This window comes from Vidua macroura, chromosome 5 (assembly GCF_024509145.1).
Source record: "Vidua macroura isolate BioBank_ID:100142 chromosome 5, ASM2450914v1, whole genome shotgun sequence".
Taxonomy (NCBI): Eukaryota; Metazoa; Chordata; class Aves; order Passeriformes; family Viduidae; genus Vidua; species Vidua macroura.
The window spans coordinates 4,294,392-4,307,219 of NC_071575.1; the positions used below are offsets into that span (position 1 = coordinate 4,294,392).

General features: G+C 44.8%; 1 protein-coding gene across 1 annotated transcript in view; it reads left to right on the forward strand.

The window, feature by feature from the left end:
- The window catches only part of CACNA2D4 (calcium voltage-gated channel auxiliary subunit alpha2delta 4), a 123,276-nt gene that overhangs the window by 32,461 nt on the left and 77,987 nt on the right, over nucleotides 1-12,828 (forward strand). Inside the window, exons 15-20 of the mRNA XM_053978342.1 lie at nucleotides 576-653; nucleotides 1,929-2,009; nucleotides 4,191-4,265; nucleotides 5,156-5,242; nucleotides 8,504-8,575; nucleotides 12,767-12,828. Of these exons, the coding sequence (XP_053834317.1) occupies nucleotides 576-653; nucleotides 1,929-2,009; nucleotides 4,191-4,265; nucleotides 5,156-5,242; nucleotides 8,504-8,575; nucleotides 12,767-12,828 (455 nt within the window). The remainder of the gene's footprint in view (nucleotides 1-575; nucleotides 654-1,928; nucleotides 2,010-4,190; nucleotides 4,266-5,155; nucleotides 5,243-8,503; nucleotides 8,576-12,766) is intronic.

Genomic DNA, 12,828 nt, shown 5'->3' on the forward strand with positions numbered 1-12,828 from the left:
ATAGCTCACTACGGTGTATCTGTTTGCATCATTACTTTGTCCCTTTTTCCTGAGCTTAGATGGTTGAGTAACAAGTGCATATAAGTAGGCTTTGTGTGTATTTGTGACATTTAAATATTTGTCTGTGGTGCTTTTCATTTGTGGTATTCATATGTTTGCAGTATAGATGATACCTTGTTTGTGATTTTGCTCATATTTGTGTTGCTTTTCTCTATTCTGCGCTGCTTGTGTTGGTGGTTTTTGCACTCATTGTATAAGTTCTTATGTCTACACTCATAAAGAGTGGTGGGCATAAATTGTGCCACCACTTCTTCAGGCTCCCGTCTCTTCATTAACACAACTCTTCAATGCATTTCACTGGCTTTCATCCCATCCTCATCACCCCACAAGAGCAAGCATCCATCCCACAGTCCTCTTGGACGCAGAGTATTTAAAAGCGTTGCCATCTGTTTCCCTAGCAGTGTGGGAGGCAAGGAGGTGGCCAGTTGCAGCCCACATCTGGGGTCCTTGGGAACTGCAGCGCCTTGCCCTGGGCCGCTGCACTTGCTGACGCTCCTCCTGTTGTTCTGTGGCAGCTCTTTGCGTCGCAGGCTCAGAGCCTGCTGCTCATGACGACAGTGGCCATGCCGGTGTTCAGCAAGAAGAACGAGACGGTGAGTGAGGCGTGGGCTCCGTGCTCCTCTGCCCGCAGGAGGGGACAGGAGGCACTGGAAATCTGCGGGGCTCTGAAGCCAAAGGGCCTCTGAAGAAACATTCAGCCACTGGGGAAGGCAGCAGACCTCTGGCAGGGTAGATGGGTGATAATTTATCTGTCAGAATGATAGTCTGTTGTTTCTTTAAAACACCCCTTCTTGTTTTATCCCTTCCATTTTCAAAGCAAGCCTAGTTCGCAGACACTGAAATTTCAGGCTGGAAGAGATAATTACCTTGTCTAGTCTGCATTTTATTGCAGACCTTTACCTCTCACACAGATGAGCCAAATATCCTGGTTTTGGCAAAAGCATCGTTGAAGAAAGGCATCCAGCCCGAGCTCTCTCCATTGTGGTTTCTAATTCTGTGTGAAAAACTGGTGTCTAAATTCTGCTTTTAATTTGTCTGAACTCACCTTCCTGTCATAATGGCTTCCTCATATTAAGAAGCCAGTACCCTTTAGTAAGTTTTCATGGGAAGCATCTTCTACACTGCCATAAAATCAAACCTGTCTATCTTGATAAGATTAAAAAGGTTGAAATATTTTGATGATTTGATAAGGGCAATTCCTCTGGGGTTTGAAACCCTTTAGACACTCTTTTCTGTAGCATTTCTAATTTCTCAGCATCCTTTTAAAATGGAGAATGGTACCTCAGCATTGCTGTACAAGGGATAAACTCTTCATCCAGGGCCTACAAGTGATTGTCTGCCTTCTCCACCTGGGGCTGGCCATAGCCTGCTTTAGCACAGCACTGTAGTGGGAGCCTGTGTGTATTTTTTCCACAGTGCTCTCCAGATGCTTATTTAACAACCAGACCCCCAAGTCATGGAGAGGGGATTTCCTTTTATCTAGGTTAACAGTTTTGTATTTGGCATTTGATTTAGTTGGCCCAGTTTATCAACCTGTTTGTGTTGGTTTGCATTATTTTCTTGTCCTTATTGGTATTTACACATACTGAATGCAGGGGTTTGCCCTCAAAACTTGTTTTCAGTGATTTTATGTTACTTCTGAATCACAGTAGCGAATACTGACTAGTGTTGTGTAGAATTACTCTTCTCCATAATCACTGGAATAACCTCTGTGGAGTTTTTGAAGTATATTAATTGGTTTTGAACAACTGTTTTCACACAAGCCTAGAGGGGATGGGTGAGAAACTACTAGGGAGACAAAAATGTGTTTTCAGGTATAAAACTACCCAGGTTTTGCTTCTGAAAATGGATTCTCCTTTGTGTTAAAGCGATCCCATGGCATTCTTCTGGGTGTGGTGGGCTCTGATGTACCGCTGAGGGAGTTGTTAAAACTTGCTCCACGGTATAAGGTAAGACTGAGATAATGCAATTGGTTCCTTTGCACAGCAAAGTCACTGCTCACACTTCCATGGGCACGACTGAAAAATCACTTCTCTGCTCTGTAGGAAAAACTAGGAGCATAAGGGAAGAGTTGTTGGATGTAGTGGTGTGTGGTTTCCATACAGCACATATGAAATCATTCGCTACTACAAGCTTTTAGGCTGCTTCAGCAACACAAGGACAGGGTGATCCAGTAGGTTGGCAAAAGGTCATGGAACCTTTGCATCCTGATGGTCACCAACCTAAATCCTCGGAGATGACAGCCTCTATTAGAAGAATTGAAGTTTTATATCCAGTTCCCAATGGACAAGAGCTGCCATGCCAGCTGGCAAAAAAATGTACTCGTTTCACTGTCAATATTCTTAGCAGAAAAACTGAGGGCTGAATGGATTATGGAGAGCCAACTCTCCTGTCATGCCTAGAGGTTCCTTTCTCCAGATTAACATGATGGTTTCTTGGCAGGACAGCGTACAGAAAGTTGGCTCTCACTCATTTTGTGCTGTACCTGGATAGAGTATTTGCTCTCCAGAATTGTTAGTCAAAAAACTTTCCATTAGCCCTCTGTTCAATGTATCTTAAAAAAAAAAAAAATGTTCATCCATAGGAAATTCCCCCAGAGGTGCACTGTTGGGTTTGGTTTCTGCTGTAAATTCCAGGCAGTGACCCTTTGTTCAGTCAGGCTGCACAGCAGGAGACAGCGAGCACATCCAAGGACCACCGTGAAATCTGGCAATTTGAGCCAACACTTCAAGTTTTTGTGTTCTCTTAAATAACTATCAGACAACTACTACCAGTGAGGCAGTTGTCCAAAATCTGATTGCTGAAGACTCACAGGACTGAAAGTGCTGTCAGAATTTCTGTGGTGCTTCCAGAACATGGATGCAGGGCAGACCATTAACAGGCAGCTGTAGGAAATGATCCTGCAGGCAGCCCTGGAACTGTGAGTTGTGCCTGCACTCAGCATGCAAAGCTGCCTGCTTTGGGTCAATTTTTATACAATTATTTTCTGTATAAGAATAATGCCTTTTTATCTCCCCTTCCCCATGTCACTCAAAGGACAGATATACAATATTTTTTTTCTTCTGGGCTAAGGATGGTCACTGTTCTTTCCTCCAAGCAGTGCCAGGAAAGGAGGGGGAAAAAAAAATTGGATTTCATTATATCAGCAGCAGGACACATCTTCTCAGAAACTCCTCCAACTCCAAACCAGTTTGGAAACCTAGGGTCCTCAACTTGAATTCCCTGGCATATGGGCTCCAAAAGGACCAGATCCAGCATTCCAGACCTCTGGAGTTTATATATTAATGATTGTGCTTTTACTGGGCTGGGAAATTTCAGCTTTAATAGGCCAAAAAAGAAATTTGCTGATCCAGTGTCTTGGTTTCATTCTTGCCACACTGAGTTAAGCCAAGTGTGTTTTTCAAAAAACTGCTTCACATAGAGATGGTCCAAGGTTTTGGTCTGGGATGTGTGAAATACAGAATTGATTCCCTGAATGCACAGACAGATTGTAAATGACTTACCTCCTCACTTCCCTGTCCCTCCAGGATTGTCTCTATAGGAATAGAGTTGTAACATTTTTTTTTTAAGATAGCAACTTTATTCATTGTAGTTTTCCTTCAGACACTTCTTGTTTTGGCAATCACAGGCTACCTGCAGATTTTTCACAACTCAAGGTGTAGCTGGAATTTGCATTATATATGGGCTTGAGCTGAGGAACTGCCCTCTTGGAAATCTCTCACAGATCGGGTCAGCCAGTGCCTGCTCTTGTTAGATTATGCTGTTCCTTAAAAAGCATTTTAAAACTACAACATTCCTCATCATTGGCCATTTCCTGTGCATCTCTGCTGTGGAGGGCTCAGTCTGCCTCTGGGTGCTAATTGTCTGGGTGCTGCTGACAATCAGACTGTAGGAGGGCATATTTTTATTTTTCTGAATGTGCACTCATACCTACTACCTGCACATCCTTTTGTGCATCCAAGCACAGGCAGAGCAGAAAAATATCTGCTTTGGGATGGATTCCATTTCCTGCTGGTCAATACCTTTAAAAGGAAAGTATTGTTCAAAGTATTGCCAGGGTATCAGCAGCACCCATTTCACAGCAGTGTTTGTAGCTAAAGCACTGATTATTCTAATGCCTCTTTCTCCAGCTGGGTGTCCATGGCTACGCCTTCCTGAACACCAACAACGGCTACATCCTTTCACACCCAGACCTCCGTCCTTTGGTACGTAGAGCTGTGCACCTGAGAACCTTTGCTGACTTGAACACAGTGACTTTCAGTGCTGCTTCTGATTTCTTTGGGGTTTTTGAGCTGTGAAGGCCACCAGCCTGTGACATACAGGCACCCAGGAGCAGGAGGGCCAGCTGGCCTCGTTGCTGAGATGCCCAGGCACGTGGTGATTTTGTCTCAGACACCTGCTGGTCAGCACAAACCCACCTGCTCACAGCTATAAGCATTAGTGTGGTCACCACAAGAGAAAGCTGCTGTGAAGCCCCACGGTGGCCCTGTCTTCAGAAAGGCACCTTTGCCCAGGGTGACCACAGGCACCGGGAGCCACTTCAGTGTATGAAGAGAAGGGACACGCCGTGTTTCCAGGGCAAAGCCAGGCAAGGGCGCTGCTTTAGCCTTCCACCATCAATTGGCCTCTCCCAGTCACGCTGGAGATCAGTGGAATAGCCCTCCTGCGTCACTTAGTTCTAGGTGAAAAGTCTCCCGTGAGTGTATTATAATGTTAATGGGATTATACTCTTAGCTGCAGGGAAAAAAACTGATTTCCTGCAGGCGAGGGTGTTGTTCTAATCTGTTCAGGAGAAGGAGGCCATAGCCTTTACCTGTAAGTTTAGCTGTGTTCCTGTCTGTCCCTTGCTCCTGGAGCAGCCTGTCCCACTGGAACTCCCCTAGCCCCTCACTGCCAGGGTAAAGAAATACGTGACATGGGACCAAGAAATTCTGCCTTCCGCACAAATTCTGCCTTCCTAGTCAGAGAAGAAATGAGACACCCCTATTTTTCAAATTACACACCAATTCTTAAAGGGTTGGTTTAGGAAGTGATCTAGCTACTTACTTGACTATTTTTCCTTCTTTTCCTTTTTTTTTTTTTTTTTTAATGCCAGTATAAAGAAGGAAAGAAACTGAAGCCTAAGCCGAACTACAACAGCGTAGATCTTTCAGAAGTGGAGTGGGAAGACCAGGATGAAATAGTGAGTGTCACAAAGTGGATTTAGCCTCTTGTAGCACCTTCTTTCTACTACTTTGTGTGCCTGTATGGAAGGTGTGGGGAGCACTCCTGCTGTTTTTCTGTGCCTGACTGCCTCTGACTAACAGGGATGGGTGGTTTACAAGAGGACAAAGCATGAAGCTCCCCTACCAAGTGCTTGTCTTCCTTCCCAGTATGAATTTTCCTTCTCATGGAACAAAGAAGTGCTGGGAGGAGGAAGGAAGCACTTTGGAGGATGCTCCAGGGAGCCAGTCTTTGTGTAAAATGCTTAATGCTGCCTTAATACCAAGCCAGAGTAGTTGAGGAGTGTGGCAGTGTCCTGTGATGTCACCCACACACGCAGTATGTGAGATACACCTGAAGCCACTCAACTAACAAGATCAGGAATAAGGCAGTACATTCATCAAGAGATTAAAGCTTGCAGTCACTATTAGTAATAAACACAGAGGATAAAGGACTTGGGGAAAACAAATTCCAGAAACCACCTTACTGCACAGGTATGGAGTCACTGAAAGCAGCAACCGACCAGAGGGAAAAGATTTAAAAAAAAGCCAAACCCTTTTCTACTGTCTTTTGAGCAAAATTATTAACAAGTGATAAAGAGGAAACAGCGTGCACCTTTAACAGCTGCACACTGCTGCTTTGCACATCTAGGACCCCAGATAAAACGAGAATATAGAGAGGTTCCTCTGTGGCTAGTTTTATTTTACTCAGAACTAGGAAGAAATAGATACTTAAATTACTAAGATAAGAACTGAATTTGGAGTAAGATAGAATTAGCTGTGAGACACACGCTTCTGGATCACAGGGGAGACTGCTGAGATAAACGGATCTGATGCTTATAGATATCCACTTAAACAGGCAGGACAAACAGAGCAGCAAGAGGATCAAAGTAGCTACTGCCACTAGTGTAGGCCAAGCATAAAGGCAACATCAAAGGAATTCGGGAAGTGGAAGAGTGGCAAATTGAGGAAGGGAACACAGCAGAACTACGTAATTTGGAAAGCAAGATGAAAATAAGAGGTCTTACATGCAGTGGAACCACCAAGATGCAAATTGCCAGCAGCTTTCTTGTAGGTTCACTGATTTCTTATAGGACTTCACTCCTATTGCTGTTTTGTCTCTCACTGGAGCCACATTTAGAGCTATACCTCTTTGCCTAGTTTGCTATTAAAAAGAAAATAATCCAGGAAATGAAAGAAATCTGCTTTGCTGTCATATTTATTTGGCTAGTGGGCTCCTGTCTGACCAACTGACACTGATACCTGAATACAAATACAATACCAAGTGTAAGGTTTCTGTCCATAGGTAATCAGAGTAAAACTATCCAGGGAACAAAAAATAATATGAAACCAACATGAGAAACAAAAGCCATTTTGTCTTCCTGTACTGCATCCTCCAGAAGAAAGAAAGGTTGCTGTCACAGAGGGTGCAGAGACATTCAGTGACGTGAGCAATATCTGCAGTGTGACTTCAGCAAGTCTAGAGGCTCTCAAGATACACCCACTGCAGCAGAAAGCTGGCAACATTTCAACACTCATATTTGTAGCTATGGTATTAGATCAATGACAGACTCCACATCAGTTGCAGTATAATCTCAGCAATGCTGATAAGCAGCACGTTCAGGCTGGAAAAATATGCCCAAGCGCTGATGATGTGTAATACAGCCAGCTGCAAAAAGAAATGCAGGAGAGGGAAGTTGGCATTGTCTGAAAAACACAGATTGATGCACAGCAGTGCAACCTGCAGCCAGGCAGCAGCAAGGGTTTGGCCTTCCCTGTAAAGCAACACAGGGATATTCACAGTGTGAGGGGAAAAAGGAGAAGGGCCAAGGGTCTGGAGGGGAAGCCATACGAGGAGTGGCTGAGGTTTCTTGGTCTGTTCAGCCTGGAGGAGGCTGAGGGGAGACCTTATTGCAGTTACAACCTCTCTGAGAGAGGAAGAGGAGGAGCAGGCACTGATCTCCTCTCTGTGGTGACAGTGACAGGACCCGAGGGAATGGCCTGGAGCTGTGCCAGGGCAGGTTTAGGTTGGGTATCAGGAAAAGGCTTTTCCCCCAGAGGGTGGTTGGGCACTGGAGCAGCTCCCCAGGGCAGTGGGCACAGCACCGGCCTGCCAGAGCTCAAGAAGTGTTTGGACATGGTGTGACTCTTGGGAATGATGCTGTGCAGGGTTGGGAGTTGGACTTGATGATCCTTGTTTCCAGTTCAGGGTATTCTATGATTCTCAACCCAGAACCTGTACCAAATCCTGCAGGCTGTCAGACCACAACAGAGAGTATGCTGAGGCTCTGGAAGAAGGTCAAACACTCTTGGCCAAAAAGAGTAATAGTACCAGCCAATGTTTTCATTTCCAAGATGTGGGCCTTGGGAAACATGATCTTCATATTCTAGGTCTGTAAATAACCCACATCAAACAGCCATAATAAACAAAACCGTGGCCTTGTAAAGCCAATGCAGTTGAGACTGGCTAGCACCTGAATGGAGGCCTGTCTCTGGAAGTAAGGAAACAATTTGTGAATGAGTAAGTTACTTCCCACCTATTTTTTTCTATCCAGCCTGAAGCAATAGACTTGATATGCTCTGGCAGGCTAGACTTGAAGTCAAAGCTTCTGTACTTGTGGAAAAATTTCCTGGCTCTTTCTTGCAAGAGGCTGGGAGTCACTGTGAAAATTACATTTTACCTTTGGAACCTGGGTTGAATAAAGTGGTCTTCTCACTGCCTACCCTGCTCTCATATAGTCTTGCTTTACTGTGCTAAACATCTGCTTTGCTGCCCCTCAGAGTGGTGCTGAATACAGCCTATAATTTATAAATCGGTTTTTAAAATGTCAAAGATCTTTGGATTCAGTCTGAGGGAGTTAGTGGGTTTCTCAGTTTTCTCCTCTTCCAGGCTCTCAAAGCACTAATGAATTTTTGGCTGCCAAACAGTGAAGTCTGTAACTGGGACTGGCAATTTCATAGATTCCAAATCCTTTATTTTTGCTAAAAGACGTATCAACAAGCTCAACAAGCTTTCAGGATAAACTATTACTATTCTGTATCACTTATCAACATGACTGTCCAAGGATTCTGATCACTGCAAACAGGATTTCTGTTTAAAAGAAGCAAGACAGAGCTGGGGAGGAGAGGGAGCCAACAGATTCTTTCTGCCAGCCCCTGTGTGTGTTAATGACAGGTGGCTCTGTTAATTCCTGCTGGGGCCTGCTTGGAGACACTAACACCAAACCTGTTCACCTCTGCAGCTGAGAAGTGCTATGATCAATGGGGAAACAGGATACCTCTCTATGGATGTGAAGGTCCCTGTGGACAAAGGGGTAAGAAATTCTCCTTCTGTTCAGGTCACCCAGGGGAATGGATGGGAAGTGGACGTTGAAAAACCACAAGGGATGTGGTTTTCAATGTTCAGCATTCCTGAGTGTGAGGATTTTATTGTTTCACCACATATATAACGCATGTGCTAAAACGTACAAGAGAACATCATTAGAAGTGCTCGTTACACCTACCAAGGTTCTGTTCTCAGGTACTGGAAATGTCTCTCAGCTCCCTACTTTGTCCAGGCAAAGCCAAAAAGCACGTTGTTCATTGTTTATAGGGCTGTGAAATGAATCAGAGCTCTTCAAGAGTTAGAATAGGGGAAGACTATGCTGAACTGACTTAGGCAGAAGGAGATTTGGAGTCTGTTTTGCCACCCTCTTTCCCTACCCAAAACCACTCATGAAAACTTTGTCCCTCACTTCGTCAGAATGTGATTGCCTTTATCCAGGTCCAGGATTAAATTTCTATGCAAATATTAGCAGATGTTTTATGAAAAGTCCTGGTGAAATGGAGACTTCTGAACACTCCCTACCAGCTCTAGGGCAGGGTTATACATCTTCCTTTGGAATCAGTGCAAAATTATCTTGTACATTTATGTTCACTGGTACTTTTTCATTCACATTTATTTAACTCCCTCGAAGATTTTTGGCTTTCATCATTTCCTGTTAGGAAGTATTCCAGAGTCCTGCAAGTTACACTGCCCAGAAGTCTTCTATATTTCAGGAAAATTTTCCATCCTTTATAAGAGAGCATTTTTTTCAGTGGCTGGCTGAACTGTTCCCATGCTAAGCCACAGTCAGCATCAATTCCAACAAACCAAATGCTCACAGCCACTGCTGAAATGTGGGGCCGTTTCCTAATGAAGACACCCCTCTGTTTCCCCTGAATGGTTGTCCTGCTAGATCTTGTCACTACATTTTTTTTCTCTCTCTGTTCTTGGTGTTTGTAACTCCCATGGACCTGTTGATGGCTTTGCTTTTCTTCTGAGCATTGCTAACATCTGCATTTGAAATATTTGCACACTTTTCAGCTATTATGATTGTTCCTGTTGACTCTTCTATCATTTTTGGTGCCCAAGTACCAGGGCTCCACTGAATTATGTGACTGTTTCCCTGTTGCTCTGCACAGAGCAGCTATTCTCTGCAATAGGATATTTCTGAACAGGGAGCCCCCAATCTCCTTTCTGCTGTCCCTTCAATTTTTTTCTCCCTCCCACAACTGCAGTGGAACTGCCGCCCTCAATTCTGTGTTTCTTAGCTATTTTTTCCAGTTGCCATTTTTCCACATGAAACCCACTTCTCCTTTCCATCCAGTCTTTCTAATTTTAAGGGCTGTTGAGACACTTTTTTCAGTATGCAGAGAAATGTTCTGCTTTGTCTTACAGATATATCCCTGTACAGAAGGGCTGCTAAGGCAGAGTCTGTTCCTCCCATTAGATTTTCTTCTCTCGATGGCCTGTTGTTTACTGTTTCTTTCTGTTTACAGTTCTGCAGCTGGTTCTCCCTTTATATCTTATTTAAGCCCACTTTAACTGATTCTTTGGAATAAAAGTACATGAGAAGCTGTTTCAAGTACTTTATATAAACCCAAATATATCGAATGACCTTTATTCCCTTCATCCATTACCTTACTTATTCTATCAGAAAAGTAATCAAGGTTTTAGAGCAAGATCTATTCTTTGTAGGTCTAGATTGCTCCTTTTGCTAGCTTAACCCCTTTGTGCACCCTCAGTAACAATTCTTCTGAGTCATCCAATGCTATCTTTTAGTTCAGTATTTTAGAGACATCCTTCTGCTACCCTACCCAGGGGAAAAAGAAGATAACACAAAGCAGCCGTGGTAAAGAGGTATTATTTGTTCCATTCTGCATCTCTGGAAGCCTTATGAAGCACAATAGGAGACTGAGGCTGAGTCTGTGACAATTTTACTATTATCAGAATACACATGGAGTGGAAACCAGAAATGAAGCTTAGTAATTCCCACTTGTACTCTGCTAGCTGATGAAGCAGAGCAGCATTGAAACAAAGAAAGTGCTGACAGGGCCTTGAAACAAAGAGAATGAGGCAGCCAGACTGTGGAGAGAAGACCTGAGTGAAGGGGATAGAAATTACTCTGTCAGCCACGTAAATGTCGATAACCCACATTGATTTCAGGAAGGTATCGAGAACAGAGTGAGATAGAGAGGAAAAAACAAGGAGCAAATACAGGAGGCAGTTGTTAGGGAGTTCTAGGGGCAGAAATGCCTTCGCTTGCAGCTTGAGTATAGAAGGGCTGTGACTGTGAAAGTTAAAGAGAGAGGACACAGGTAGGAGTTGTAGTAAACCTCTGGTAATGGCAATAGCCAGGCCTGGATGCCTAGCACAGCATCCAGTCTGGAAACCCACGTTTCCAGACTGCAGGGGACAGCAGTCAGCCATGCTGTCACTGTGCCAACATGCCTGTGCTCTCCTCCCTTCAGCCCTGCTATGTAGCAAAGCCCTGCCTGATCATCCTCAGCCCCACTTGGCTCAAGGGTGCCTCTGCTTCTTTGCCATGCCATGGATAAGTGGTGGTACCTCCAGCTGTCTTGGGGCTGGCTGAACACTCACCAGAAGAGGGGCAGGTCAGGGGAAAAAAGGAGGAGCAGAACAAGCCCTGCTAAAGGAGAAAGGGTCTCAGGGTAGTGGCCAGGTCTTTTCCATGCCTCCCTGCCTCCATCATCACATCAGACAGGCAAGAAGAAGGGAGGGTTAATACCTTTTGTACCACGCACAGCCACCAAAACACCACCAAGTGATATTCTTTGGAGGTATCGCAGCCCTTTGGAAGATCTTGCACATTAAGAGAAATAACTTCATGGAAAGGGTTATTTAAAAATTGGAATGGACTGCCCAGGTGGTGGAGTCACCATCCCCGGAAGTGTTCAAGAAAGGCCTGGACGTGGCACTCAGTGCTATGGTCTGCTTGACAAGGTGGTGATAGGTCAAAGGATGGGCTTGGTGATCTCTTCCAGCCTCAGTGATTCTGTGTGGTCTTGGCCCAGCAGAAGACCCTGTTGTTCAGCAGTACAGTTGCAATGCACGGAGAGAGAGAGGGAGAAAGGGGTTAAGCCACCTGCCACCTCCTCACCTAACAATAGCCTGAATCCCCATCACACCTAAAGATATCCCCCATCCCTGTCAGCACAGTGAGCACAAACTTGGTGCACTCTGTGGAACTGGAGCCCTCTGTGCCTCGCTCCACTTCCAGGGCTGCTCAGCTCAAGCAGGTTAGAGCAGGCATGACTTTCCCTGGGGAACACTGAGTTTTCTGTGTTCACTCCCCTGTCTCCCACACACATCCTCTCACCTCGTTCTCAGACTGGGTCTAGGATTTTAAACATATTAGGGTTCATATACTGGCATAAGGCTTGGATAGAAACTTTCCAGAAACTTTTCTCCTTTGGAAAAGCGTTCCACTGAAATCAACACTTTCCTACAGGAAAAGGCCAGTCTGGCAAACAGATGAAGTTCTGAGGCAGCTTTCAATAATCTGAAATGTCTTCAGTTGAAATGTCAGTCTGAAAAAAATATTGGCGTGCGAATCAAAACGGCTTGGATTTGAAACAGCACTTTTTTTCCAAATTGAAGATGTAAATTTTTTTTTAACCGATTTTAACAAAATTGGAATATGCTAATATTTTGTCCCACTTTGGTGTGAAAGCAAATGTCAGGAATATCAACATTTCCCACAGGAGTGGGGAGACTTGGCCCTGGCTGCCCACCCACACAAAGGATAGGTTCGCCATTCTGCCTCTCCTTCAAATCCACTCCTCCTTCCTATCTGCCCCTGAGCCCCCCTCCTGCTGGAGATGATGATGATGATGATGTGCAAAGCTGTCAGGTTGCTGTGTCTAGCAGAAGAGCAGCAGGGCCCCAGCACGTGTGCTTGGAGGGGGCGAGAGGGAAGGCAGCTTCCCCCCAGCCTTTCCTGCAGCCGGTGCAGGAGCCCTAGAACAAAGAAAGGTTTATCTGAAGCCCTTGTTGGAAAGATAGAGTGGCTGCCTGGATCCTGGATATGCTGAATACCACACATTCATCCCAGCCTCCAGCCAATCTTAGCAGGGTGTGAGGTGTTGGTTTTGCTCAGCCTTGGGGACATTATCCCAGACCCCCATCACCACGATGCTCTTGCTCTGTCAGATGGTCTCTCCTATTCATTTTCTTATTTCAGAAACGAGTTCTCTTCCTCACCAATGATTATTTCTTCACGGACATCAGTGGCACACCCTTCAG